This window comes from Oncorhynchus kisutch, linkage group LG7 (assembly GCF_002021735.2).
Source record: "Oncorhynchus kisutch isolate 150728-3 linkage group LG7, Okis_V2, whole genome shotgun sequence".
In the NCBI taxonomy this organism is placed as follows: domain Eukaryota; kingdom Metazoa; phylum Chordata; class Actinopteri; order Salmoniformes; family Salmonidae; genus Oncorhynchus; species Oncorhynchus kisutch.
The window spans coordinates 45,759,869-45,784,671 of record NC_034180.2 but is presented as its reverse complement, the minus strand read 5'-3'; the positions used below and the strand labels follow the sequence as shown (position 1 = coordinate 45,784,671).

The 24,803-nt window shown below is 40.4% G+C and overlaps 3 protein-coding genes and 3 non-coding genes across 8 annotated transcripts; all 6 read right to left on the bottom strand.

The window, feature by feature from the left end:
• Positions 1 to 1,657: 1,657 nt before the first annotated feature.
• On the bottom strand, positions 1,658 to 17,324 carry LOC109894671 (heterogeneous nuclear ribonucleoprotein R). Of its 3 annotated transcripts, none has more exons than XM_020488311.2 (13): positions 17,138 to 17,314; positions 13,823 to 13,980; positions 12,455 to 12,573; positions 12,249 to 12,356; positions 12,020 to 12,133; positions 11,266 to 11,445; positions 10,930 to 11,065; positions 10,320 to 10,525; positions 9,978 to 10,127; positions 9,746 to 9,867; positions 9,078 to 9,619; positions 7,723 to 7,800; positions 1,658 to 3,515 (listed from the first exon to the last, which is right to left on the bottom strand). In XM_020488311.2, the coding sequence occupies exons 2-12, from the start codon at positions 13,974 to 13,976 to the stop codon at positions 7,772 to 7,774; spliced, it is 1,860 nt and encodes a 619-aa protein (XP_020343900.1). In that variant the 5' UTR covers positions 13,977 to 13,980; positions 17,138 to 17,314; the 3' UTR covers positions 1,658 to 3,515; positions 7,723 to 7,771. The 3 variants fall into 3 exon arrangements, with proteins under 3 accessions (XP_020343900.1, XP_020343901.1, XP_020343899.1); XM_020488312.2 differs by having other exon boundaries at positions 1,658 to 3,354; XM_020488310.2 differs by lacking the exons at positions 1,658 to 3,515; positions 7,723 to 7,800 and having other exon boundaries at positions 8,220 to 9,619; positions 17,138 to 17,324.
• Positions 17,325 to 17,759: 435 nt separating this feature from the next.
• On the bottom strand, positions 17,760 to 21,478 carry rpl13a (ribosomal protein L13a). Its single transcript, XM_020488314.2, has 7 exons — positions 21,364 to 21,478; positions 19,943 to 20,015; positions 19,612 to 19,677; positions 19,208 to 19,309; positions 18,622 to 18,707; positions 18,395 to 18,454; positions 17,760 to 18,017 (listed from the first exon to the last, which is right to left on the bottom strand). The coding sequence occupies exons 1-7, from the start codon at positions 21,382 to 21,384 to the stop codon at positions 17,808 to 17,810; spliced, it is 618 nt and encodes a 205-aa protein (XP_020343903.1). The 5' UTR covers positions 21,385 to 21,478; the 3' UTR covers positions 17,760 to 17,807.
• On the bottom strand, positions 18,139 to 18,221 carry LOC116374740 (small nucleolar RNA Z195/SNORD33/SNORD32 family). Its single transcript, XR_004210701.1, has one exon. It is a non-coding gene; the product is annotated as a small nucleolar RNA Z195/SNORD33/SNORD32 family (small nucleolar RNA).
• Positions 18,954 to 19,025, bottom strand: LOC116374735 (small nucleolar RNA SNORD50). Its single transcript, XR_004210696.1, has one exon. It is a non-coding gene; the product is annotated as a small nucleolar RNA SNORD50 (small nucleolar RNA).
• Positions 19,409 to 19,490, bottom strand: LOC116374739 (small nucleolar RNA Z195/SNORD33/SNORD32 family). Its single transcript, XR_004210700.1, has one exon. It is a non-coding gene; the product is annotated as a small nucleolar RNA Z195/SNORD33/SNORD32 family (small nucleolar RNA).
• A 1,033-nt stretch (positions 21,479 to 22,511) lies between the features above and the next one.
• Positions 22,512 to 24,426, bottom strand: atp5if1b (ATP synthase inhibitory factor subunit 1b). Its single transcript, XM_020488309.2, has 3 exons — positions 24,294 to 24,426; positions 22,965 to 23,077; positions 22,512 to 22,798 (listed from the first exon to the last, which is right to left on the bottom strand). Exons 1-3 carry the CDS (start codon positions 24,360 to 24,362, stop codon positions 22,657 to 22,659), a joined length of 324 nt encoding a protein of 107 aa, XP_020343898.1. The 5' UTR covers positions 24,363 to 24,426; the 3' UTR covers positions 22,512 to 22,656.
• Between the last annotated feature and the right edge of the window lie 377 nt (positions 24,427 to 24,803).

The window sequence follows — 24,803 nt, the reverse complement described above, 5'->3', positions numbered from 1 at the left end:
ATAAGGGGCTTGTGATCTGTCTCCGTGGTAATGTTGTCGCTCCCGTACAGGTAGTGGTGGAAGCGTTGGCATGCAAACACAATGCTGAGGCACTCCTTCTCTATCTGGGCATAGTTCTGCTCTGTTGGAGTGAGTGCCCTAGGGGCGAATGCCACAGGCTGGCCCTCCTGCTTGCCTCATAATATGTAGTAAAACGTTCAGGTTTCAAACAATTAAGTATATGTTTTCAAAATGCATACTGCCTCCAGCTCATTGCAAAGTGGTGTGTGACACGTTGATGAATTTCCAAGACAGCCTTCACTTTCTCAGGATCCGCCTTCAATCCGGTGGAGGACAAGATGTGCCCATGAAAGCGGATCTCTGGCTCTTTAAACTGAAGCTTTTTTATGCTTAGCCTTAGCTTGACCTGTCTGCATCTGTCCATCAGGGCCAGCAGCTTGGCATCATGGTCACACATCTAATGGATAATCATGGTTAATGGTTCATCTATGTCTTTACAGTTCCTGAAACATGTCAATGACCTTATGCCTGGCCTCTACTGCAGTGCTTATCCACCCACTCAGTTACCAGGGACCTATTCTGCCACATCCCAAGGAAAGGAGAGAGAACCACCCCTCCTTAAATCTATAGCCATCGACTATGATACACGCTAAGAAAAAAATAACGTAAAATGGTTCTTCGGTAGACCCTACAGTAAATCCCGTTTTGGTTCCAGGCAGAACCCTTTTGGTTCTAGGTAGAACCCTTACCTGGAAACAAAAAGGGTTATCCAATGGAGACAGCCAAAGAACCCTTTTTGAAGCCTTTTTTGAAGCCTTTTTTCTACTGTAATCTGATCTTCAATGTGGACAGAGGAGAAAATGCCTTTGCTACCACTCGTGTGCACACTAGTGTAGTTGCTAAGTTAAATGTGAGCAGTTGAGACATTTAACATAGACAATGAGACATTTTTTGTAGATTCTGACTGTTAAATATACAGCATTTTACTGTGCGTTACTGCTCTGTGGTGTCTTGCATGTCTACATTATGCCAATAGGTAATTTATTTTCTTCTCTTTTTATGCTTACAGTAAGTGTCATGAAAAGCCAGAAAACTCAGGAGGTTGATTTGTTGTGGGCCCTCTGGAAAGTCCTAAAATACACCTCTGACTGCCGTGATGAAGCTGATTCTCTTCACAGCAGATCTGACTCATTGCACCACTCTTGAAGAAGGCCACTACGCTCACGTTCGCCTTCTGTGCTCAGAGATCCCATCATACCATTCATCATTAATACAAAAAGCAATGGGCCTTTATATACTCTGTGTCCCAGTCTTTCCATGCATGTAATGTCTGTGGGTGAATCTTGAAACAATTACAGTTTGCAGATGTGCAAAATATTGTGATGTAGATTTGTTTTTGCCATTGCTTGATCTAATGGGGGCGGCAGGTAGCCTAGTGGTTAGAGAATTGAGCCAGTAGCCAAAAGGTTGCTGGATCAAATCCCAGAGGTTACAAGGTAAAACTCTGTCTTTCTGCCACTGAACAAAGTAGTTAACCCCCTGTAGGCCGTCATTGTAAATAAGAATTTGTTCTTAACTGACTTGCCTAGTTAAGAATATGTTGCAGATTTCAACTTTCATTGGTGCCTATGGAAACAAATAGAAAGGTAACAAACAATGTATTCAATTTCCAACTTTATCCTCTGCAATACTTTTTTGCACAGGTGGGCATTATCAGGTTATGATGAGGTCTTAACTAATCTGACCACATAATATAGTGGTCAGAGTTAACAATTATGGTAATAATTATCGGCAACTGCTCGTATGGTGGTCATTAAAAATATATATATTCTGGTCGGTAAATAGTTGTACAAAAAACAACGTCCATTTCAACCAGTTTGTGAACAGAAGAAGACGTCTTTTCAACCAAGTTTTGCCCACTGGGTGGTCTTTTGAACATTTTAGTGTCTATAGCTACTATGATATAAATGGAGCTATGAATTTGCTATGACAGCAAAATTCTGATTTTTTTCTCTCAACTCCATAAGAGGAAAAGTGAAGTTATATTAATAAATATTCAATTAGCTACTGGGCATTGACGTGATTTTTTTTACAAAACATAGAGCAACAAATTGAATTCCAGAGATTCATAGAGCAACGAATTGAATTCCAGAGATTCATAGAGCAACGAATTGAATTCCAGAGAATCATAGAGCAACAAATTGAATTCCAGAGAATCATAGAGCAACGAATTGAATTTCATAGAATCATAGAGCAACGAAGTGAATTCCAGAGATTCATAGAGCAACAAATTGAATTCCAGAGATTCATAGAGCAACAAATTGAATTCCAGAGAATCATAGAGCAACGAATTGAATTCCAGAGAATCATAGAGCAACGAATTGAATTTCATAGAATCATAGAGCAACGAAGTGAATTCCAGAGAATCATAGAGCAACAAATTGAATTCCAGAGAATCATAGAGCAACAAATTATATTCCAGAGAATCATAGAACAACGAATTGAATTCCAGAGAATCAGAGCAACGAATTGAATTCCAGAGAATCATAGAGCAACAAATTGAATTCCAGAGATTCATAGAGCAACAAATTGAATTCCAGAGAATCATAGAGCAACAAATTGTATTCCAGAGAATCATAGAGCAACAAATTGTATTCCAGAGAATCATAGAACAACGAATTGAATTCCAGAGAATCAGAGCAACGAATTGAATTCCAGAGAATCATAGAGCAACAAATTGAATTACAGAGAATCATAGAGCAACAAATTGAATTCCAGAGAATCATAGAGCAACAAATTGTATTACAGAGAATCATAGAGCAACGAATTGAATTCCAGAGAATCATAGAGCAACAAATTGAATTCCAGAGAATCATAGAGCAACAAATTGTATTCCAGAGAATCATAGAGCAATACATGTAATTCCAGGGAGAAAAAACTCCAACACCGGGAGCTGATATGCAATTGGAGTAAGCTCTAACAGCTTCAAGCTCGACCCCAAAGCATTTATAATGGGGTCTGTAGTGCTTTAGACTAGAGACAGAGCTCTTGTTTTCACCTCTAAAAGGTAATTGCCACAGGCAGCTACTTTTGCTAATCCTTACGACACATTACATTTGATAAAAGTAGTGTTTAGAGTAAGTTTCTGTAAACTAAATGAACAGAATTACTATTTTTGGTATTCTGTATCGTATACTGTATTCATTCTCCAAGTAACTCAACATTTCTTCCAACTCCAAAGTTAACTTCTCTAACTGTGTATTGAGAGATACAGTACTTTTCTCTCTACCTAAACTCACCCAGACACTGACGTTTTCTTTCCACATCTTAATCCCCACAGGGATTTGGTGAGACCTGAATCAGAGGGAGAGAAAGACAGTGAAAGAGAACAATGGTTTGGGAAGAAAACATCCTAAACTTACCCCGTAGTCCTTACAGCTGCCTCTGTCTGGGAGCCCCACCTAGCAAGTCCACATCGTGACAAGACTGGGTCGGGGCCACCTCGGACACGCACCCTGATAGATAAGCCAGGTGACAAAAGCAAGGAGTTAAAATACGATAGAGAAGTACCTACATCACTCCTCCTGGAAGTCATCTGAAATTAATCAGATTCTTTTGTCGATTCCTTTTTGTTTTTTGGAACCACAGGGTTGAGAATTAAAACGGTTTGGTCGTGAATTTCTAAAGTTAGGTGTAGCTAGTGCATTGGCACCATTTGGTTGTTGAATCTTTTGTAGCATGGTAATAATCTATTGTATTTGGCTTCTGGTTGAGAGATCATTTGGTTCTAATTGCAAATTTGCATTGCATTGCAAATTGAGCATAAAATATATATTCTGTATATGATGTTATCCAGTGTTTATCAATTAATTTGAAATGAGCAACATTCAGATCCTTATTCAGAGATAAGGGTGCTTGTGTGAGCCAAAGTTTGATGAATTTACATAGGACTTCCATTTCATAGTCATGTACAGCATCAACAAGACAACTCTCAAAATCTTACATACAAGAGATAACAGGGCAAAATACATGTGGAACAATATACAGAACCAGTCAAAAGTCTGGACACACCAACTCATTCAACGGTCTTTCTTTCTACATTGTAGAATAATAGTGAAGACATCAAAACAATGAAATAACTCATATGGAATCATTGTAGTAAGCAAAAAAGTGTTAAACAAATAGCCTTGACAACAGCTTTGCACAGTCTTGGCATTCTCTCAACCAGCTTCAAGAGGAATGCTTTTCCAAGTCTTGAAGGAGTTCTCACATATGCTGAGCACTTGTTGGCTGCTTTTCTAGCTTTTCCTTCACTCTGCGGTCCAACTCATCCCAAACCATCTCAATTGGGTTGAGGTCGGGTGATTGTGGAGGCCAGATCATCTGATGCAGCACTCCATCTCTCTCCTTCTTGGTCAAATAGCCCTTACACAGCCTGGAGGTGTGTTGGATCATTTCCTGCTGAAAAACAAATGATAGTCCTACTAAACCCAAACCAGATGAGATGCCATAACGCTGCAGAATGCTGTGGTAGCCATGCTGGTTAGTGTGCCTTGAATTCTAAATAAATCACACAGTGTCACCAGCAAAGCACCTCCACACCTCCTCCTCCATGCTTCACGGTGGGAACCACACATGCAGAGATCATTGGAACCAAAAATCTCAAATTTGGACTCATCAGACCAAAGGACAGATTTCCACCGGTCTAATGACCATTGCTCATGTTTCTTGGTGAGCAATGTAAGGGCTATTTCCAAGCAAGTCTCTTGTTCTTATTGGTGTCGTTAATTAATGGTTTCTTTGCAGCAATTTGACCATGAAGGCCTGATTCACGCAATCTCCTCTGAACAGTTGATGTTGAGATGTGTCTGATACTTGAACTCTGTGAAGCATTTATTTGGGCTGCAATTTCTGAGGCTGGTAACTCTAATGAACTTATCCTATGCAGCATAGGTAAATCTGGGTCTTCCTTTCCTGTGGTGGTCCTCATGAGAGCCAGTTTCAACATAGCACTTGATGGTTTTTGAAAAAACTTGAAGAAACTTTCAAGGTTCTTGATATTTTCCGCAATGACTGACCTTCATGTCTTAAAGTAATGATGAACTGTCGTTTCTCTTTACTTATTTGAGCTGTCCTTGCCATAATATAGACTTGGTCTTTTACTAAATAGGGCTATCTTTTGTATACCATGTCACAACAAAACAAATTGGCTCAAATGCATTAACTTTTAACAAGGCACACTTGTTAAAATACATTTTGATTTGTTTAACACTTTTTTGGTTACTACATGATTCCATATGTGTTATTTCATAGTGTCAATGACTTCAATATTATTCTACAATGTAGAAAAAAGTACAAATAATGAAAAACCCTTGAATGAGTGGGTGTGTCCAAACTTTTGACTGGTACTCTATAGGTATACAAATTTCACATAAAAATGCCTGGGGCCATTTGTGTGCAGGGACAATCGTGTATTTCTTTTAGCATAAGATAACACTTGCGCAGACGCACATTAGGGTACGGGTCAAAACTATACGATACGGAACGGTGGAGGGCTGATATGTCAGGAATAACACTGAGTAAAAATTCAAAGCCCACTCCAGGATATGACTCAGGATATGAGAGCAGCCTGAGATCTCCATTGAAAAGATAAATAAATAAGCATATCCAATAGATTGCCTCACAGTTGAATCAAACAGCAAAAGGTACAGCAACAGGATTTACTCTGGGGTTGGGTACGGTCAGATACTGAGCTACTTTTCATTTGACTTTTGAAATGTATTAAACAGTGCTAGCTGTGACTGAGAGGACGTGAGTATCCAGCCTGGAGCGCTGTAAGCTGGATAATCAATTATAATAAATGTATTAAACATTGCTAGCTGTGAATGAGAGGACGTGAGTATCCAGCCTGGAGCGCTGTAAGCTGGATAATCAATTATAATAAATGTATTAAACAGTGCTAGCTGTGACTGAGAGGACGTGAGTATCCAGCCTGGAGCGCTGTAAGCTGGATAATCAATTATAATAAATGTATTAAACATTGCTAGCTGTGAATGAGAGGACGTGAGTATCCAGCCTGGAGCGCTGTAAGCTGGATAATCAATTATAATAAATGTATTAAACATTGCTAGCTGTGAATGAGAGGACGTGAGTATCCAGCCTGGAGCGCTGTAAGCTGGATAATCAATTATAATAAATGTATTAAACATTGCTAGCTGTGAATGAGAGGACGTGAGTATCCAGCCTGGAGCGCTGTAAGCTGGATAATCAATTATAATAAATGTATTATGTAATATATAATACATTTCATTTTTGAACATTCAAGTCTATATTAATAATGAACAGAATGTGATTATATTATCACAGTTGGCTCTCTTATAAAAGTTGACCATCAACTGTATTAGGAGAAAAAAACTCATGCCAGACGCCATTGTATTGAAAACACTAACACATCAAATATCACTATTCACTAAACTCCAACATGGTGATAAACACTAGACAAGTGGTCCTATTCTAAACAAAACCTATTCTGTCTATAATACAACAGTAACTGGCTTTATTCCATCCAGCTAAATCAGCATGGAACTCTATGCCCAATAGTCTGTCAGAAAACAGCTATCTGATCAGTTAAGTAATGTGAGTGTATAAACAGATGACTTAGGGGGGGTTGTTGGTTCAACTCCAAGGCAAATTGTAATTTCTGTGCCCTTAAACTGATTATATTTGGCAAATTTGAATAGATGTATATCTGAATAAACCCGAGACAGGGTGCCAGAGTAGAGACAATGAACAGTGATCATGAAGTCCATATGTACTTCCAAAGATCCATTATGGGGCAACAGTATCCAATCTGTCAGTACAAACAGACTAGCCAATCGTGTGGTTCTTCCACGAGACGTTCAGTAGACATAAGATTCCAATTGCATTAGTCCTCCAGATTCCAAACGGTGAGCAGGAAAACATTTATCTCTATCTTCAGATTTGTTTTGCCAAATTTAGACATGAGCATTTGGAACATGAGGCCATGATAGGTCTTATAAAGCAGGATTGTCCCAAGTGCAGGAACGCAGTTGAATGTTGGCTTTAATTCACTCTTTTCAGGTGAACCCAAACAAAAAAATGGCTGACGCAGCACTTACACATAATAGTCTTTTTCATCTGCCCTCTTTTATGAATCTCATTCAGGATGGCAGTGAGCTTTTGACGTTCAACAATCAAGTGATATGCTAATACAGCATATACACACAGACTGATCCTTTTTCATCTGCCCCCTTTGTGTTTTTGTTTAGGACATCAGTGAACTTTTGACTTTCAACAAAAGGTGACCCCTAATCTGCATAACCTGTACCTACAATATGTCTTTGGTCTCTGGCAAGGTAGCCTAATAAAGGCAGCGCTAGTTTGGGGAAGCTTTGTGACTGTAGTCCTCATACGAGGAGAGCGCTATTTTCTATGTTCTGCTCAGTAAACACACCACTGCATTATCTGTGTTCACGCATAAACCTCTAAGTATTTTCCATTCACCTTACCACAATTTATTTTACTAGAGGTGTTTACCAGAAAACGAATTTAGTCATTTTCAACATGAGTTAACATCAGATACCAGCTGATGTAATAAAACTGGTGCATTATTTTACTGAGCAAAACAAGTGAAGTGGGCTGAGGCCCCTCAGCAGAGGAGAGTAGCGCCAGTTTAGCGGTGAAGAGGTAAACCAGGCTCACCCTTCTTTGGGGAAGAACACAGCAGAGAATAGATGTGTTCCTCACTCACTCAACCCGCTGCCGTTCTCGCGTCTTCACCTGGGGTAATTCGGAATAAAAGGAGAAACTTAAACAAACAAAACACAAAATAAAACTGTTAAGTTGTAATAAAATGGGAGAGTAGCTAAATAAGAAATCAAAAGGATAAAAAAAATATCAGAAAAATCTGCTGTACTATTTACATTGCCGGGAAATGGAGGGGCCAGGAAATAGCACATTTGCGTGAATTGCCAGGTGTACGGTGTAATTGTTTTGATGTCACTTTACACTATTTGGTGTAAAGATGCCCAAATTGGAATAGCAAAACATCAGTCAAATAACTATATGATCTTAATAAAAGCAGTTGCTTTGTGTCTTTCATTAAAAAAATCAGATCACTCACATTCAAGGCCAAACATGGAGGTCAAAATTAGTCTAATCATGACACGACTTGACACAACTGAATTTGAAATTGCTGATAATTGAATGAAGTATGGTTGAGTTTTATTGAAATGTAACAAGAACATTTTTATAAATACAAACACATCAAAGAGCAAATTGTCTTGGCGATTAAGGTTTTGCCAGACCCATTATCTAAAAGGGCAAATTTGAGAGAGCTGTAGTAATACGTTTAGAAAAACACAGTTTGTCTACTTCTACGAATGCTTAACATACAACTTTTACGTAACTATTCCGGTACATGAAAAAGTGCAATTTTCCTCTCCTTTTTCCCCCACCTCTGCAACAAAACTGAAAATAAAGCCTTCAGTTTAAAGCCTTTATGTACAAGCAAAGTCCTATGCCTACCTATCAGAAATCTGGGAGGGAAAATGTCCAATGGGGAGAGGGGTCTGGGAATGGGTTGCTGGCCAGTCACTGAACGATTCTCATGATTGCAAATGCTTTCTCAAAGAATTTTTCTCTTCTTTTTTTTATGATCGTCCAATTTTTCCTGTAAATGCCAGCTTAAAAAAGCTAAACAAAAAAATCTTAAATTTAAAAAAATAATAAAATAATGGTAAAAAATGTCCCAAGTAGCCACAAGCAAAGCAAAAAAGGATTAGCACAAATTATTAAGCAAGCTTATGTATGTACATTCATATTTTGCTCCATATTGGTACTGTAGTGCAACAAATCCATATTTCTAATGTTATTTATGCATTTTGATTCATTTTTTATTTTGTTTCTATTTCTTTTGAATGTGAAGGGTGATATATACACACAGCCAATCAAAGGTTGCTGTCAAAGCCCAATCCGTTCATGTTTTTTCTACTTCCATTGGTGCCCATAAGAATCTTGGTAAAACTCCTGGTTGTCATTATTGTAACCATAGTTACCAGAATAGTCGCCACCTTGTTGCAGGGGTTGCTGGGCAATGGGTTGGGAGCCCCAGTTCTGGTTGTTGGTCTGCCGGCGCTTGGAGTCCGGTTGGTTGTAACCGTCAGCCTTCCTCTTCCCACCCAAGTTGTCCCCGCGGTTTCCCCTGGCCCCTCTGATGCCGCGGCCCCTCTGCTGGGGCGGACCTCCCCGGCTCCCACGGCTTCCCCTCGGTACACCCATAGGAGCCCCCCTTTGGACGTAGCCACCTCTGCCACGAGGGGGTGGTGCTCCTCGGCCTCTTGGGGGAGGGGGGGCACCTCGACTCACCCTGCCCCCCCTTCCTCTCGGCACGTAGACGTCATCGTATCCCCCGTAGTAAGGGTCGTCGTAGCCACCTCGGTAGTCATGGTAGTCGTAACCACCCCCGTAGTAATCATCGTAGTAGTCCTCGTAACCGTAGTAGTCTGGAGGGTAGGCATAGCCACCTCTCCCAACTCGGCCCCTGCCTCTCATGGGAGGCGGCATGCGTGGAGCAGGATAATAGTAGTAATCATCATATCTGTGACAACAACAAAGCAAACAGGGACATACGAAATAAGACTAATGGCAAAAAATATAATTATACAGTCATACCAGCCACTCCAAGCGGACTGGGCGTGGCTAGGTGCGGTCAACCTCTACTCACCCTGTGGTCCTAGTTGGCTGTCTCTGGGCCTGCCGCTCTTTCCTCTTCCTGTCCGGAGGCTTTGCCAGAACAATCTCTATCTCCTCGCCTTCCAATTCTTTGCCATTCATTTGTTGCATTGCCTAAACAGTGATGGGTTTCCCCAAGTGAATATCCCAGAGATTCTCTACAAGCACAAGGCAAACACATAGCATGCATACTCCAAGGAGGTGTAGAAGACGCCAGCACTCACCTTCACGGCAGCATCTCTGTCCTCAAAGTGCACAAAGGCATAGTCTTTCAGCTTCTTGACCCGCTCCAACTTCCCAAACTGGGAGAATGTTTTCTCTAGGAGCTCCTCTGTGACCGGTGTGGCCAGATTCCTCACAAACAGCACCTTTACCTGGTGGAAGACCAACACAGTGAGTTTAGAAGTTGTTCTCTGGCATAGAACGGCCAGTTCTCTCAGTGTAATGTTTCTACATGAAAGATATCTGGGTGTTTCCTCTACTCCCCAGTATCTGTGATTTAACATCCTTTGCTGTAGTCAGACACTAGCTTGAAGGAGGGGGGGGGGGGGTCTTCAGGACCTTACCTTTGCCATAATCTCTGGGTCCGGTTCGTCTACTGGATCTGCCCACTCAACAGTAACAGGGTTCCCCCACACCTTCACCTTGCCACTCATGAGGCGGCGACGGGCCTGGGCCGCAGTTTTGTGGTCCTCGTATTCTAAGAAGCAGAAGCCACGGTTCTTCTTTTTATCATCTGGCTGGTGGTAGAGTATCACCTCCACAAGGCCCTCTGGTGGAGGCACACATATGTACATGGTCAAAAAGAATCACAGGAAAAGCCTCCATTACATTGATTATATAATATGAGTGTAATATGATCGACAAGGACATGAGGTCACCGGTAAGAATAGATTCATGAAATCATTTGGGATGAATGTCAGAACACACAGGGCTGCACCAACTAATATACGGTATGAAGATAGGGAAAGAATGGCAGATCTTTATATCTAGGTGGGGTAGCCAGGTATTCAAGCATGAATCAGATAACTTAATACCTTGTTGAAAATCTCTATGAAAGTATGTAAGAATCTCCAATTTCCTTGTACTTGTCAGCCGATGTTTCAAATATAAAACCTTATTTAAATTGAGGGCACCAAAAAATATGATATAACAATGGTACTGATTTTCTCTAACCTGTGACTTTGCTGAAATCTTCCAATATGCTTTCTCTTGTCTTGTTCTTTGGAATTGACCCAACAAACAGCCGATTGTTTGCGACAGAGATGCAGACACCCAGGTATTTGCCCGACCGGATTTCATAATTATCACACTAGAACAAAAATATAAACAAAAAGTGTTCTCAAAATTGACCCCCACACAGATAAGTCATGCATTTACACTTCCCAGATAACTCTGGCATGATGAGACACAGTGACCAACCTGTCTACAACGTTCATGGCTAGCGAAGCAAACACCATAAATGACCAAGTCATGCTCTTTACTTGTGGCGATTAAAAGGGGAAATCTTACAAGCTTGACGGCCTCTAGGGCAGCATCTTTATTGCAGAAGGTGATGAAGGCATATCCTCTGTTCTGACCCGAAAGGAGGGGGTCCATCATTAGACGCAGGTCCCAAATGGGCCCGGCTTTCTCAAACAGAGGCACCAGCTCATCCTCATACAAGTCTCTGGGGATCTTGCCAACAAATACCTGCATTGATAAGATCAAATTGGCAAATTACAAGCATACTGTGTAGCTTTGATTGTATTCAATGCATTTTTGACTTGGACAAGATGGAGCACTCTAGGAACTTAAGAGGTCGATTTGTGAAAAGGCATATTAGATAATATCATAACTTTAAAGGCTGAGTTAGATGTTTCAGAAGCTTGTAGATTCATTACTTACCAACAACAGCTGCAAATCCCAATAAAACTACATCACGTTTTAAAGTTGACTTTCCTTCCTTTGTCTACCTATACTAAAAATGTTGTGGTTCAAAGTGAGGTATTTATTTAGTTCCAATAGCACCAATGTTTGCTAGCAAGTTTCTAACTGCATTGTGGCATTAACTAACCATTAATTATTTACATATAACAGATTTTAATTTGCATATATTTGTGGACGAAAATCGGACTTATTGCACCTTAAAAATGTTGCATTCATTTCCATAAGGTTGCAAATGTTTTTTTCAACAGCCCAAAATTGAGAGGAGGACACCTCCTTAACAGCCAATAGCCTGCATGAGAAGACTGACAGACAATAGAAAATAGGTTGTGCTTCTTGCCTCTGTTCCGATTCCAGGTTGGGCCCCTGAGTACACCTCGTCAGGTGGAGGCCCCCCATACTTCCTCTGTCCTGTGGTGACGTCCAAAGTGTAACCTGTTCTTTCCAGAAGAGCCTAAACAGTATCAACGACAGATACATTCACTCAGAGACCTTTAGTCCATATGTCCATCATTTTTAAAACATAAGCTTATGGAACTTAATGAGAAAAGAAGAAACCATTTGTTCACCTTTATCTTAGTCTCATCAGGACCCTTTGTGGATTCTTGAACTTTACTTCCTTGCTTTTCTCGCTGTCGGTATGTCTTCATCACACCACAGAGAAATGCACTTTTGTTCTGAGAGAGGACCAATAGCGTTTAGTGTAAATCACTTTTATACCTTGTTGCGTCTTGTATGACTACTCTTGAGCGACAGTGTGGACAGGACCACTCACCTGCACATGTGACAGGTCACTCTCCTTGAACTGCTGTAACACTGACAGGGCTCCCTCCTCATTGAACTCCCTCAGGGCGTCGATGGCTCTCTCATCCAGGTCAGCGTAAGCCACCAGTCCTGGGATGCACACACACCACACAACACACAGACAGAGAGAATTCTATTTAGGCGGAGTCTGCGGATCCGTAGGTAATCACCATGCCCCCTTGGTTTTTTTGCCCCGAGAGCTGAAGATCCAATTTACATTATTTCGCATGTATTAATTTACGGACACATTTTTTATTTAACATAGCTGCTGCTCAACCTCCCCCTTCACATTTCTCTCTTTACCCACCCTCTTATGAACCCTCAACCAATTTTATCTACATGATCATGTAGGCTACGTCTCTGCCTCATATTTCTGAACATGCAGCTATTAGAATGAACATTTTTTATTTATTAAAAAGTAGGCTAATTTAGGGTGTAGGCTACAACCTTCTCTGTCTGTTGAAACTAAGGATAATGCCGTAGCACAAGCAGGGGCGCAGTTTACACAACGCATTGGGGCAAAACAATCTGCGTTTTAGTCACGCGTGTACATTTCTGATAATGTCATCTTTATAGTTATGCTTCCATAACGTAGCCTGAGAAGCTAAACAAAAATAACACTGCTACTTTGACTGCTTGTCTGCCCCCTGCTTTGCAAATGTTTGCAGTGATGGTGAAAAAACTAACATTAAATCGCTATATAGACTGCGTGTCTGTGTCTTGCTGTCTAAATTGTCGCATGTACAGCCTCCTGAAAAAAGAACATGAAATCGTTACTTAGACTGCCTTTTTGTGTTGTGCTTATGCTTGCAATAACCTACTGTTACAACAGACAAAATGTTTTGTTGTACAATAAGTCAATCATGTCTATTGTACAACATGTCCAAGTCTGTAGACTACACCAGGCAAAGATGTCCGATCATCGACGCGGAGAGGAAGGGGCAGCGGCAACATAAAAACATCTACATAGAGCATCCTGTACATGCTCTCTGACCTTTAGTTGTCGGGAAGAACGGTTCAGGAAAAGTCGGATCGGCAGCCACTCCGTTCTATTTATAGGGTCACAACTAAGTCATTACATTCCTGGTGAGAGTCACTGAAACATGATGATGACGCCCGGGGGAGAGGGCTCTCTCTGTAAGTCACCATTACACTGCTATGAGCTCAACGCTCACTGACTCCTTCACTCAACGTGATTTACATCATACCGCTGACCAAGGTGGAATCTTTTGGTTGATAGTCTTCTTGAGCTTGCAGAAATATACATTATGATGTCTTAAGAAATATCATGCAATGCAATCAAGAAGTAGTGTGAACAACCCCCGCCCTTTGCACTTACCAGTCTGAAATATCGTATCCAGGCTCTCCGCCACTTTCTGTGGAAGGCCTGCGTCTATGAGTGTCTGGTAGTTCTCTGTGTGTGTTACAGTTATGTCCATTGGTTCGTCTTCCTCCTTAACTGGAGCAGAACTGCCATTCACTTCAGCTGCCATTCTCCTTTGGGTCAAATGATGTGAATCAAAAGAGATACCAGGGGACTAGACACCACATGAAGAAGCAGGCCTATACATCACCTATGCTGCGCATTCACAAACAATATGTAAGACATAATAATACAATACCAGCTACTCTACAATGAGTAGAATACTATTTACTGCCCAATTATGGATATGAACATGTTAGGTATTGGGTAAAATGCAACTGTGATGCAATAGGCCTATTTATTTGCCATTGCCACCTGACCCACCGTTAGCTAGCTAATGTCATCGTCATGCAAGAGTCCAATAAACCTCCACAGCAGGGGAAGAATTATCAAGCCTACGTCGACAGAAATTCAGTGGATACATTTTTAAATGTGAATCACAGAAATACAGAAAGTTCAGCTTGGTAATAAGTTAGCTAGCTAGCTGGCTATCTATCTACAGGGCATTGTTATAGAGCCAACCACTGATGTCTGACAGGGGGCACAGTACTGAAGCCACCAAGCAGCCATTCATACTCCTCCATTGTAAAATGTTTTATATTATTTTTTTATAATAGATTTTGGAAGCTATAAAGACGTGTTTATTAATGTCTACAGTCGTTTTTGCAAAGTATATTCTATTACAAACACCTTAATGCAATTTTTTTAATTATATTATGTGAACTAAACAAATAAGTAAAAATAAAAAATATATATTTCAAGTAGGTTACTTTTAGTCAGTAGTTCTGAAAGTAGCACTCACGAACCAAAAGTGGTCCCCAAAGTTGTGTACTACATCACATATGTGCATCGCAATATGTGCACATGGCATTGCTCTCTCACTCACTCTGATGTATGTGCATCTTGCTAGATGTCACTTAAATGGCGAGGGGCTGAAGCTCATTGGCTAGAACTCGAATTGCTAGGGGGCTGGCACACGTGGGGGGAAATGTAGGAAAATGGTGCAGAGATTTTGTGGCTGATGGGGAACATGCATAATGCAAAATTCAGATATGACGTCATTGGCCTTGTTCGAGAAGACCAAAACTGTTATGTATCATGGGCAAATTGTGATTGACTGACCTACAAATAATAATGAGTAGTTATTTATGGTTCGAGGTTCTTTGTAGATCAGTCAGTCGAACAAGCTCATTGTCTTAGCACTATCTACTGAGTTTTTAAACTACTGCGCATGATATGGTTCAACGTGCCAATAAATCAGCACAATCTACATTTTAGTTTTTATAAATTGCTGGTGTCTTGAAGCTCAAATTGAGATCATGTATACTCTAATGTAAAAAAAAAAAAGCGCAATGGAGAGAGCTATGTACAATACTGCTAATTTAGCAAAACGAGGAATTTGTGGTAAGTACATGGGAAACACCATCTTTATGTAACTCCGCTATTGAGGTAAAACAGTAATTCTGCTCATAGATTATGCACGCATGAACTACACATTGACACATCCAGACCAAAGCGGGTGGTTTAAAAAATACTTAGTAGTCGCCAAAGATCCGGGGGATGTCTTTAAAACTTCTTTGTGATCGGTGTCCAGTCCAGGAAACAGTTGAGCTAATGTAGGCTAATGTGATTAGCATGAGGTTGTAATAACAAGAAAATTTCCCAGGACATAGACATATCTGATATTGGCAGAAAGCTTAAATTATTGTTATTCTAATTGCACTATCCAATTTACAGTAGCTATTAAAGTGAAAGAATACCATGCTATTGTTTGAGGCGAGTGCACAGTTTTGAACATGAAAGTTATTAATAAACAAATTAGGCACATTTGGGCAGTCTTGATACAAAATGTTGAACAGAAATGCAATGGTTTATTGGATCAGTCTAAAACTTTGCACATACATTGCTACCATCTAGTGGCCAAAATCTAAATTGCAGCTGTGCTGGAATAACACATGGCTTTTCTCTTGCATTTCAAAGATGATACCAAAAAATAAATAAAAGGTTGTTTTTTTCTTTGCATTATCTTTTACTAGATCTATTGTGTTATATTCTCCTACATTCCTTTCACATTTCCACAAACTTCAGAGTGTTTCCTTTCAAATGGTTACAAGAATATGCATATCCTTGATTCAGGGCCTGAGTTACAGGCAGTTAGATTTGGGTACGTCATTTTAGGCAAAAATAGAAAAAAAGGGTCCGATAACAAATTCTTATTTACAATGACGGCCTACCCCGGCCAAACCCTAACCTGACTACACTGGGCCAATTGTGTCCTTAAGAGATTATAGTTTTTTTTTTTAAGGAGTACTAATGTTACTGTACCCAGAACAACAAATACTTAAATACATGTAATTTTGTCCTTGTAACATCTGAACTACTGTGGAACTCAATTCATTCCTGTGGATGACTGCTGCTGAGGAGTACCAATATGGCAACCGGTGGCGTCAAAGCCTCTCATTGGCTATTACATTGCATCCGCAATACAGACTTTACACATCATTGTAGCCAACCAAGCAGGAGTTAAGTGCCAGTGTAATGTGATGTGTTATTTTACCCCCTAGCCCAACTGTCCATTGTATACTCTTTATATACACACACACGTGTTCACCATGTACCTTTGTATTGATTTGTCAATAACGGTTGCATACTGTGAAACCACACACAAAAATGAGTGCCAGTGTCGACCAGACAGCCACCTGGATACTTTTTCGCGCGCTATATCACAAGTATGAGGTAATACACCATTCACGTGCTAGATTGCTAACCGAGATGCACTTCAATCTATGAAATTCAAGCACGATTTTACAATAACGTTACTTTTAACTGAAAAGTGCGACAAGTAGCTAAGCTAGTCGGTTGAAATATATTTTGCATGTGAGAGGTACATCTGGCTAACGTTACTACTAGCTGGGTTGCACGATGCATGTCTGGCTGGTATGTCTGGGACGTGGGCTCGTCTGTAGTACACAAAGCTAAGCAGACCCGCCCCCCTCGACTGAGCATAATTGGCCATTCGCTTACATTTATACCAGTACATATGCAATTACAAATGAAGATCAAAAGGCATCGATTACATTCCATTTGATTTCAGGTGTTTCCCCCCCATGATTAACTAGTGTCCAACACTTGGGCCTAATCGCTCTAGCTAGTTGCTACAGTATCGCAATTTCAACAGCCCATTTTGCTAATCCTTCCCGATCATGAATAACAAAACCTGGAAGCACTTACCGCTCCACAAATCCCCGTATTTAAAAAAAAAAAGTTAAAATTGTCACGAAATGCCAAATGTGAACAAAAGTGTCCCGAGAAATTGTGATTCTTGTTTATTTGGGTTTGCACATCGGAGAATGACCGCTCTGGCGCTCGTTCACGCCCCTTTCTCGCGGTCAACCCGACCCTGCCAGCCGCGCGCACGCATCTGATCCACGGGGTTTCCGACAGCATTTCACAAGGCGTTGAACAGGATTAACGCCATAGTAATGTTACATTAACGCATTTAGCACTGGTTAATAAGCACTTATTACACGCAAAATGTGTCAGTTTTGACAAATATACAACCTGGATGTTGCTTCAATTGTAAATAAACAGCATTTTGTCGAGGCGTGCTTTCATTGTGTTCTAACTTTGATTAGAAGTAATACTGTTCATCTCTAGCAGTAGAGCAGCATCTCAAGATTCATTACTCTTTTTTTTCACCTTTATTTAACCAGGTAGGCTAGTTGAGAACAAGTTCTCATTTACAACTGCGACCTGGCAAAGATAAAGCATAGCAGTGCTTGCACTCTACTTTACATTCCCTTCTCAACTTCATGCAACTCAAACACAAAAAAAAGATGAATCAAGAGAGTCAAACATTCTATAAACATTTATTTATCTTTATTGGCCACCACAAACTAGCTCAGACAAGGACCCCATATTGTTTCAGGACAGCAGTGTACTTTGAAATCTTGCTCTCCACGTTCTTCTCTGCCAGCTTTGACAGCTTGGTCACGGTCTTTTTCTTGGTGTACCGGATCTTGGCCTTCTCCTTCCTCTTCTCCTCCAAGGTGGCTGTGATGGCTTGGTACTTCCAGCCAACCTCGTGGGCCAGACGCCCGAGGAGGGCAAACTGGGGAAGGCAGGTTCACACAAAGTAGAAACAATATCACAAATCAATCATTAGCCCAACAACCCATATAAAGGTCATAAGAATAGTTTCCACTACTTCGGGTTCTAATTATTCTTTGGCTGTTGTCTCAGATGGTAGTGCATGTAAGGTATTCTCATGGTTGTTAAACTCGAATATTTACTGACGTAAAACATCACTGACAATAAGAATAGATGGGTACCTGGCTAAATACATTTTGGCCAATGTCTGGCTAGCAAGAATGTAGCTAAGCATTAGCTCAACTACAGTGCTGCCTACAACTTTTGACAACTACCTACTAGTCAATGAACAGTTAATCAATTCAGTGGTGTTATTTGCTAAACTGATTTTAGGCTTACCTTGCGAGTGGGCTTCAGACGGACAATTTTCAGGGCAGCAGGTACGACCATGCGCTTCCTCTGTGGAACAAAATAAATGTCAGCTCCAAAAGCAACAGCAAGTCCATTAAAAGTGGAAGACATTCACTTTTCATATTCTCAAAGTCAATATTCAAACAGAGTATTAAAAAAGGTAGCATCATTGACAGCACAAGATCAGAGTTATGCTGGATGATTGAGACACTCACCTTGTCATAAGGAGGTGGGATACCATCGAACACCTTCAGCCTCTCCAGTGCAGCCTGTCCCCTCTTGGTTTTGTGAGGCAGCATGCCTGTTGGGTTCCAAGGGGGATCAATAAAGTTAGGCTGTTACTAGGCAATTAGGTCAACCCACATAGGATAGGCAATACTCTATCACAAGGGAAGCCAAGAAGAAAAAAAAATCTATATATACACTTATGGAGATAGGTTCCATGCCATTTTTAGATTGTAAATATGAAATAGGTATAAATCCCAAATGTGCAGAAACTTCCCTGTAACTGTTAACAGACACCAGCACAACATTGTGGCCCTGACTAAACTCAGCAGTCAGATCCGAAAGTTTGTCTCATCAAAACGATCAGCTTCGGGATAAGTGTTCATCACAGTCAAGTAGGAACCATATGTTGTGCAAGGTGGAGTTCAGAATGTGCATACTTCATGCCACTGACTCACCCCATAGGGATCATTTAAATCAATGTCCAGAAAGGTGAGGTCCAAGCAAGCCCCAGGACTAGTAAGACATGCAGCTAAAAAAAAAATCCCTGTTTAAAAGAAGGGACTGTTATCTTACCCCTTACGGTCCTCCAAAAGATTCTGCTGGGCGCTCTGAAGTGATATGGTCCACGTGAGGGGTTGGTGTTCATCCTCTTACGCAGGAAAGCCAGGTACTTCACTATTCATAAAGATAGACGCAATACATTCAAGCTATACCAGTGTCTAAACCGTGTCACAACAGCCACAATTTCACAACTCTGGTCATACCATATTGCTTTATGTCTCAGATGGTAGTGCATGTAAAGTATTCTCATGGTCGTTAAACTCGAATATTTACTTTGGTAAACATCACTGACAACAAGCAAATCTTAAGATTTAGCTCAAAACAGTTACTATGAATCAAATGTAGGACATCAGAATCACACAACACATTACATCAAATGGGTTAACCTGAATATATACAAAGTGCCAATAACTTACATTTGTTACGGTAGAAGTTTCCAGAGATGTTGATACCCTCACATCTCACAACTACCACCTTGTGGCCTGAAACGGGAGAAATCATGACTTACATATTGAAATAAGTACAGGCCCCATTGTATAATATCCACTGTTTCGGATGATAATGCGAGTTATCGTTGTGGTTACTCGAGCAATGTAGGTTAAAAAGAATCATTGACCGTCGTAGCAAGCTAGTCAAACATAACAAGGACCAAATCGAGGTGCAATTACACATCAGGCGACATGAAATTCTTGGATTGAATATTGATCAGTCACAAGATGGGTATTAATTTATTGTGACATGACTCACCAAGCAGAACTTGCTTTGCCACAATGGCAGCGAGACGACCAAGTAGATGGCCTCTGCCATCAAGCAGCAGAACCTGGAAAGGTAAGAAGCACATCAAGTAATTGAGAATAGTTGCCCCCCCACCTGTGGTTCAAATGATTCAACAAAGTTGCCTACGTCTCAGATAGTAGTGCATGTACAGTATTCTCATGGTCGTTAAACTGACAAGCAAAACAAATTAACTTGGATAAATACATTATAGCTTAGGGTTTAGGGCCAATATGACCAAATCTGGCTGGCAAAAGCATCCTTCAAGTGAAGATATAACATTCAAAATGGGTATTATTTTTGTGCAGCATTCCAGCGATTCCTTGACAAATTTAATGTTCACGTGAATCTGAGTTACTGCTATTCAAGCAGGGAGAAATTAGGCTCGTATGACGTAGCTTTGAGATGAAGCCACTCACTAAACTGTTAATAGGAAAACAACTTTTAGATCTAAAACGTCCATCATACATGTCAGATTTCAATATTGGCCGATGTCATAATGCAGGAGGTTGTTCTCTCAAATGAGCCATTATTCATATTTTTCTTGCATTCCTACCTCGAAACGTCTAATTCAATAGGGGGTTTAAAACATTTCTCCCATTTGTTTGCATTTTCAGTTCCGGTCGCATTGCATGGCGCCGTTGCGAATGCCAGACTCCACTCTGAGGCACATCGATCTTCATGCTGAAAATCGTGAAATTGTAGAATCCTAAATTGACAGTACAGTTTGAGCTATTTTACTCCACAACACGCTGATAATGACTTGGGTATTATAGTGTGTTGCTACGTTTGCTAGCTAGCCCATAGAGCATTGCATTGTGGGGTTAGTAGTCGATTTGAGCTGCTACATATATCCACATGTTGCTACCAACCGTATCACGACAAAATTAAACATTTGTTTACACAAAAATGATGGTTCTCAGTGTTAAGTGACCCTTTAAAATTATAGGAATGAGTGGTTTTGGGTGGATTTCATTTTAACTGGGTCTAAACATTAACTTGCGCAAACGTGGCCTGTAGCTTACCCAACTAATGTTCTATAGCTAACGTTAAATAGTAAATTCATTAAGAAATCTTCAAAAACTATACTCATTTGACCTCAACACTTCACCAAAAATGCCAACGAACCAAGGATTTATTCTGAAGGGTTTTTGTAGCTAACTATCCAGCCTAGTCGGAGTTAACTAGATAGCCGCGTCGCATTCATTTAGCGAAGTTGCGTTAGCCAACACATGACATCCTGGTTGTGTCAAATAATACGAAAAATGCGACGAAATGACCTCCACTAGTCTTCATTTACAATGCACAGAGATATATTTAACAGGAGTCAAATTAATTTATATGGACGTATTATTTACAAATGTAGATATGTTGGTTCTTCCGCGCTTACACACCTTATTGAACCGGTCCGCCATGATGTGCGAAAAGAAAGACAGACGGGTTGTCCCGCTGTAAAAGACAGGGGTTTCTAGGCGGAGCTAAAGTTTTAGAGGAAATTACGAGATTGTTCATTCTTCTTTACGGGATTTACACAGGGCTTTATACGCAGTGCACAATGTGCTAATTGCCACCCTCTGGACAGCGTGAGGATTACATAAATCATTGCTCTCCCTAGATATTCAATGGTCCCTCTGTATCTGGGTCCATTGGACACTCTTACTGACTGTTGTGGCTGCTTTGATTGATGTATTGTCTCTACCTTTTTATACCCTGTTTTGTGCTGCTACCATTTTGTCATGTTGCTCCCATGCTGTGTTGCTGCCATGCTATGTCTTAGGTCTCTCTTTATGTAGTGTTGTCTCTTGTCACGTGTTTTGTCCCATATTTTTATTTTATTTATTTTTAATCTCAGCCCCCATCCCCCCAGGAGGCTTTTCGGTAGGCCGCCATTGTTAGATTTTTTTTAACTGACTTGCCTAGTTAAATACATCCATACAGTCAATGAGTTAGATGCATGTAAATATCAGAAATAGACACGTCTCAAATGTATAGTACTCCACAACAAGCATCTCCTTCACGACTGTTTTCATAAGTGTCACCTTCATGGTTTCATCGATTAACATGACTATTGTGTCTCTTTCAGGAAATGTCTTGCATAGCAACAGCACAGCATCAATACAATGAAAATCAAACAATATTACAACATGTGGATAAGGTTAATGGGGGGGGGGGGGGATTTCTGTGCTCTGGTGGATCTGTGTACATGGGATCTGTATCTGCAGCCTGATGGTAATAGCTGGTATCACCTTCAATTAGCAATGTTGCATGATTGTTTCTTCAATGGAGGATGTTATGGCACTGGCAAAACAGAGAGTTGTGTATGGACACCAATTCATGGGATAAGTTTCAAAAGACATGGCACCAAATTTTGTCTTCTCTTTGCCATTCATATTGCCGGAATCCATTTAGACAGTACAACTACACTAGCTGTAATCATCCTTCTGTAATGTGGCAAACAGTCATCCTCCATAATGGCACCCCACATCTCAAATCTTAATTTTACCACAAACAATAATTGAAAGCAATAACCATGACAAAACAATAACCATTTCAAATAAATGTTTAATAACCTCAAGCATATACAGAACAATCAATCACATATACACAGAGCTGCCCAGAGACAGTGCAGGTGATGACTAGGATTTGGCAATAGAGAATCGCTGGCCTTTATTCTAATGGAGTGAGTCTCAGTCATCATGCTTCAGTTTCCTAATTTTTCCCTTGTGACGGTCAATCTCACTCTGCAGCCTCGATATCTCCTTCTTGTGGTGGTCAATCTCCTCTTGGTGATGCTGCTTTAGTGCAGCCAACTGTTCTTGCTCTTTACGCCTGTAGAGGGAGATTGGAAAGTGTTAGGTACAGTGAGGACACAGTATGAATACAGGCCAGGCAGACTGCCACAAAGCCTAAATAAATAAATATACAGTGTCAATTTAGGCAAACAAATAGGTCTACCACCTATTGGTCGTACAGTATACTGTAAGTCACAACTAACCGGAAGTACATTTCCTCCTCTGCTGCCTGTTTCTTTCCGAGGGCTCCTCCTGCCTCTCTGACAGATCCTCCGCCGCCACCTCCTTTCCCTGCACCTTTGCCCAACTCACCCAGCTGGTACATAGAGAAGATTAATCAACAGGTGAACATATAAGAACAACAAGATATACATAGTCCTACTAAGGAACGAGATTGTTGTGTTATGCACAACTTTTGTTAGAGAAAAAAACATGACCTTCACATTGCATAAAGCTTTCATTTTAAAATGGTAAAGGCTAGGCTGTTATCAGCATACAGTATATAGAAGTAAAGGGTTCTCACAGAGATAGAAAGAGGTATAATCTTGGCATATATCTGACAGCATGGGCAGTGACAATGAGCTATCTCCATTTTAAAGTAGTCAATTATTTTCCTGTTTGAAAAAAAGTGTAAAGCTAATATTAGTGATTAACCGCTACCTGCAGTGCTGGAGTCCTGAACCAAATCTTGTCATTCATATGTTGTGGCCACTAGATTTATTTTACCTTTAGCTGATGCTGGTATCATAGTGGAGATCATTTCATAGCACCCCATTTGAAGAAGACAATGCTCTGATCATTGACTCTCTGCTCCCAAACCATATAAATCCCAGCCCAATTTACTACTTTAAAATTGTGGAAGCCTTCAATGGCAATGTCCATGCTAAAACTGTTATTTCCAAGTTGAGTCCTTTATACATCTCTATGGGTTATCCTCACGTGACATGCAGCTGAACTAGCTAAAGCACATATTGAAGTGGGGAGCTTTTTGTACGTGGAACACTGTAATCTATGTCAATGCATTGCAAAGTGTTAGGCTATGTAGCCTCAAATCATAAAATACACTAAATGTTCATGTTCCAATGAAAAACTTCCCCGCTTTAATGTTGACTGAAAAGACCAACAGAATTGACCAGAAAATCTAAACACTGCCTTTAAAAAAAAAAAAAATCTGACCATTGTGGGCAACAACTGTAGCGTCAGAGACTGGCTTCAATAACCATTCATAGATGGAAGCATTCAACCAAATTCCACACACACATTAGACCAAAGTGTATGATTGAGCTGCTTACAAAGCCATTTCCTCTTCATAGAACGGCGTCAGTAGAGTCGTTTGTAACAATTTGTATCAGAACGTTCCAAATACCAGCTAAACATTGTAACATACTGACTGACATAGTAACAAGAGCATTACAAATTGTCCAAGGCCATCGCGAAATCACTTGACAATTGAATACCACTCGTTTCATTTTAACTTTGGACTGTATTAGCAGCTAAACGTGGTGGTCTAATCATATGTGGTGCGTTTTTACCTGGTCAGATGCCATCCTTAGCTGTGTGGTGAGGAGACTCCTAACATCAGCTCTCAAAAACCTTGCCATTTCGTCCCCAAAAAACTAAAATTAGACCGTCTGCCCTTGTCTACCAAAATAAACCAAATTAGGGCCTAACCATTTAATACAATGGGGGTGTTTGGGGATGAGTATGAACTGAGTCTTTATTATTTTTCTATTAAGGATCAATAAGATACAGCGAAATAGATGATCATCTGTGAAAAGTGGGGTTTTATCAGTAAGAACGTTTTAATAAATGGTGATCGGTCTCAAACAATTATATTTGAAAAAACGTTCACCCCTATGCGTAATGGTACGGACAGTATACCAAAGATGTTTTATCATATTGACAAGATAGAGGAGTGACCGCTTTTACAAGGGAAATGCATGTCCTCAAAATGGAAGGACGTCTGAATGACGCAAGATCAGTTTGGACCATTTTATAAAGTCGTTTCTTATCAAAGTTGCCGAAATGCCACGTGCGTCTAC

What these genes read in the sequence shown, in the direction of transcription:
- LOC109894671 (XM_020488310.2), bottom strand. Translation starts at nt 13,976, where the DNA reads ATGGCAGCTGAAGTGAATGGCAGTTCTGCTCCAGTTAAGGAGGAAGAC. An exon ending in CTGATGAGACTAAGATAAAG is followed by an intron (nt 12,134 to 12,248) that starts GTGAACAAATGG and finishes GATACTGTTTAG; the next exon opens with GCTCTTCTGGAAAGAACAGG. An exon ending in AGATTTCAGCAAAGTCACAG is followed by an intron (nt 10,526 to 10,929) that starts GTTAGAGAAAAT and finishes TGCCTCCACCAG; the next exon opens with AGGGCCTTGTGGAGGTGATA.
- rpl13a (XM_020488314.2), bottom strand. Translation starts at nt 21,384, where the DNA reads ATGGCGGACCGGTTCAATAAG. An exon ending in AAACTTCTACCGTAACAAAT is followed by an intron (nt 19,310 to 19,611) that starts GTAAGTTATTGG and finishes CTTTATGAATAG; the next exon opens with TGAAGTACCTGGCTTTCCTG. An exon ending in TCCCACCTCCTTATGACAAG is followed by an intron (nt 18,455 to 18,621) that starts GTGAGTGTCTCA and finishes TTTGTTCCACAG; the next exon opens with AGGAAGCGCATGGTCGTACC.
- atp5if1b (XM_020488309.2), bottom strand. Translation starts at nt 24,362, where the DNA reads ATGGCAAGGTTTTTGAGAGCTGATGTTAGGAGTCTCCTCACCACACAG. An exon ending in TAAGGATGGCATCTGACCAG is followed by an intron (nt 23,078 to 24,293) that starts GTAAAAACGCAC and finishes TCTATGTACCAG; the next exon opens with CTGGGTGAGTTGGGCAAAGG. An exon ending in GAGGAGGAAATGTACTTCCG is followed by an intron (nt 22,799 to 22,964) that starts GTTAGTTGTGAC and finishes CTCCCTCTACAG; the next exon opens with GCGTAAAGAGCAAGAACAGT.